The sequence below is a fragment of the Dipodomys ordii genome, unplaced genomic scaffold (assembly GCF_000151885.1).
Source record: "Dipodomys ordii isolate 6190 unplaced genomic scaffold, Dord_2.0 Scaffold138, whole genome shotgun sequence".
NCBI lineage: Eukaryota > Metazoa > Chordata > Mammalia > Rodentia > Heteromyidae > Dipodomys > Dipodomys ordii.
Window position 1 is genome coordinate 2,847,176 of NW_012267354.1, and position 2,565 is coordinate 2,849,740.

At 40.2% G+C, this 2,565-nt stretch overlaps 1 protein-coding gene across 1 annotated transcript; it reads right to left on the bottom strand.

Moving 5' to 3' along the window:
• Positions 1 to 301: 301 nt before the first annotated feature.
• Positions 302 to 1,223, bottom strand: LOC105996934 (putative vomeronasal receptor-like protein 4). The gene has a single exon (XM_013031173.1). It carries the CDS (start codon positions 1,196 to 1,198, stop codon positions 302 to 304), a length of 897 nt encoding a protein of 298 aa, XP_012886627.1. The 5' UTR covers positions 1,199 to 1,223.
• Between the last annotated feature and the right edge of the window lie 1,342 nt (positions 1,224 to 2,565).

Genomic DNA, 2,565 nt, shown 5'->3' on the forward strand with positions numbered 1-2,565 from the left:
GGAAAAATAAACTCATTTGAGGGAGCAGAAATATTTTCTTCCACTTAGGCAAGGAATGGGAAATTAGGCAAGGGATGGGAATTGGAAGTGGGTAAGGATCTGTTCTGCCGATATCCTGGATTCTGAATCTATGTCAGATTTTTCTAGAACTAGATTTCTTCAAAATAAAAAGAAATCCATGAAAATAAAGTCTTGATTAATTTAATGATTTGCTGTAGTAGAATGTTAGGACAAGCAATTGTTCATGCATTACACCTTTGGCTCATGGAAGAATCGATGTAGAAAGTAACTTTTGCACTTTTCAGTGAACATTCCAGTATTTAGTGACATGTGCATCCCTGATGATCAGGATAAAGGGGCTGAAACAAGCATACCCAAGGACTATAAATACATTGATCTTTATTATTGTACAGTTGTGTTCCATAGCAGAACTTAGGTAGATGGAGGAGATTAAATTTGTCCAATAAAAACAAAGAAAACAGACCATGAGAATGAGAGTACTTAGAACCACTCTGATTTCTGGGGTGGAATTGTTTTTACATTTGGAGCTATGAAGGTAGTGGACTCGCTTGTAATGTTTATACAGATAGAAAACCATGTACCCACTGCTCCAGCCCATGAGACTCTGAAAGATCACATCCCGGAGAGCCATGAGGGAGAGGCAAAGCCACCTAAATACATGGCTAGATTGATGCATATGACAATACCCAGTTCTGGAGCTGTTCATGCTTTTGAATGCTGTCATGAAGTAGAGCAAATAGGAGCTTATCAGAGCATTCAAGACCCAAAAGAAGAGGAGATAGGGAAGAACTTGCCATGCAGTCTGTGGTTTGAGCTTTCTCCACTGGGTGGTTCTGGGACTGATGGTAATGACCTGGAACATGGTGAGGAGACAGGTGTTGCAGACAGAAAGGCCTCGAGCTAGTTTTTCCATATAAAGCACAGTTTTGCAACCAACATCACTTAGGAAGTTTATGAAACAAAGATCTGTAGTTAATATACTTTTGATCCCTAAGTTACAAATAATTAGTGTATTTGAGAAAACCAAGTGAATGAGGATAATGTATATGGGTTTTTGTTTCTCAAGACCCATAATTAAAATATATACATATTTCACAAGTACAAGGATGTTTCCTAAAATTCCAGGACCGGTAAGCATATAGAGGATTATCCTTTGGATGAGGTTACTCCAAATCATCGGATTTCATGCACAGGACCAGGAAAAGCCTTTTGAGAAGCACAAACATGTAAAAATGACATATTTCAGGTCTATTGACTTTCCCTGTTTACATAGTAAAGCAATGGCTTATGAATTATGTAAATGTACAAGTTTATTTCCTGGAAGGTGCCTAATCTTTCTTTCCTCATTTCCTTCTTCCATTCCTTCCTCCTTTCTTCTCTCCTTTATTCCCTCATCTCTTTCCTTCCTTTCTTTCTTACTTTCCTTCCTTCCTCTTCCCTCTTCTCCCCACCCCTTCCCCCTTTTCTCTGTCCTTAGTCTTGAACCCAGGGGCTAGGTGATGTCTTTGAGCTTTTTACCTCATGGCTGCCACTCAACCACTTGAAACACAGCTCCACTTCTACTTCCATCTTTTTTTTTTTTTTTAATTGGAGATAAGTTTCTAATGGACTTTCCTATCTAGGCTGTCTTGAAACAGTGATCCTCAGACCTCAATTTCCTCAGTAGCTAGGAATACAGGCATGAGTTACCAGTGGCCAGCACTTTCTTCCTTTCTTGATTCCTGTGACTTGGAGATCATGATGACTACAAATTAGACACAAACTCCATGTTCATACATTCCCCTGATTTTTCCTTCTTTGTACTCCTTTGTGAATTCACATTTTCTGCAATCATTTTTTTTAATGAAATGTAAACAAAATCAAGAAATATTATGCAATTTTCAATCTGTACTCCTTAGCAATACTAGCTTAAATGCTTCCTTCTCTTTCACTTGTTATACCCAGAAAAGATCATTATGGTTTTTTTTTCCTTTCTGTCTTGGGGCTTGAATTCAGGGCCTGGAACTGTACCTGAGCTTCTGTTGCTCAAGGCCAGCATTCTACCATTTGAGCCATAGCATTACTTCCAGCTTTTTCTGTGTATGTGGTACTGAGGAATCAAACTCAGTACATGCTAGGCAACCACTCTACCCTTAAGCCACATTCCCAACCAGTACGATGTTTGTTTGTTTGTATTTTGATACTTGTCCTTCCCCAGATTATCTGTATGATCCTGTGTTTTTAGCAGGAATCTGAGGCAGCATGATGGGATACCAGGCAGAAGAAAATTAGAAAACACTGTAGACATAGATAGAAAAAAGGGGGCTGGGAAGGTAGCTTAGTGGTATAGTGCTTGCCTTGCATGCATGAGCCCCTGTGTTCGATTCCTCAGCACCACATAATCAAAAAAAAAAAAGCTGGAAATGGCGCTGTGGCTCAAGTGGTAGAGTGCTAGCCTTGAGCTGAAGAGCTGAGGGACAGCGCCTAGACCCAGAGTTCAGGCCCCATGACTGGACCGCCCCCGCTCCCTCCCCATAAAAAGGAGAGACCAGAGGATTCAAGGCT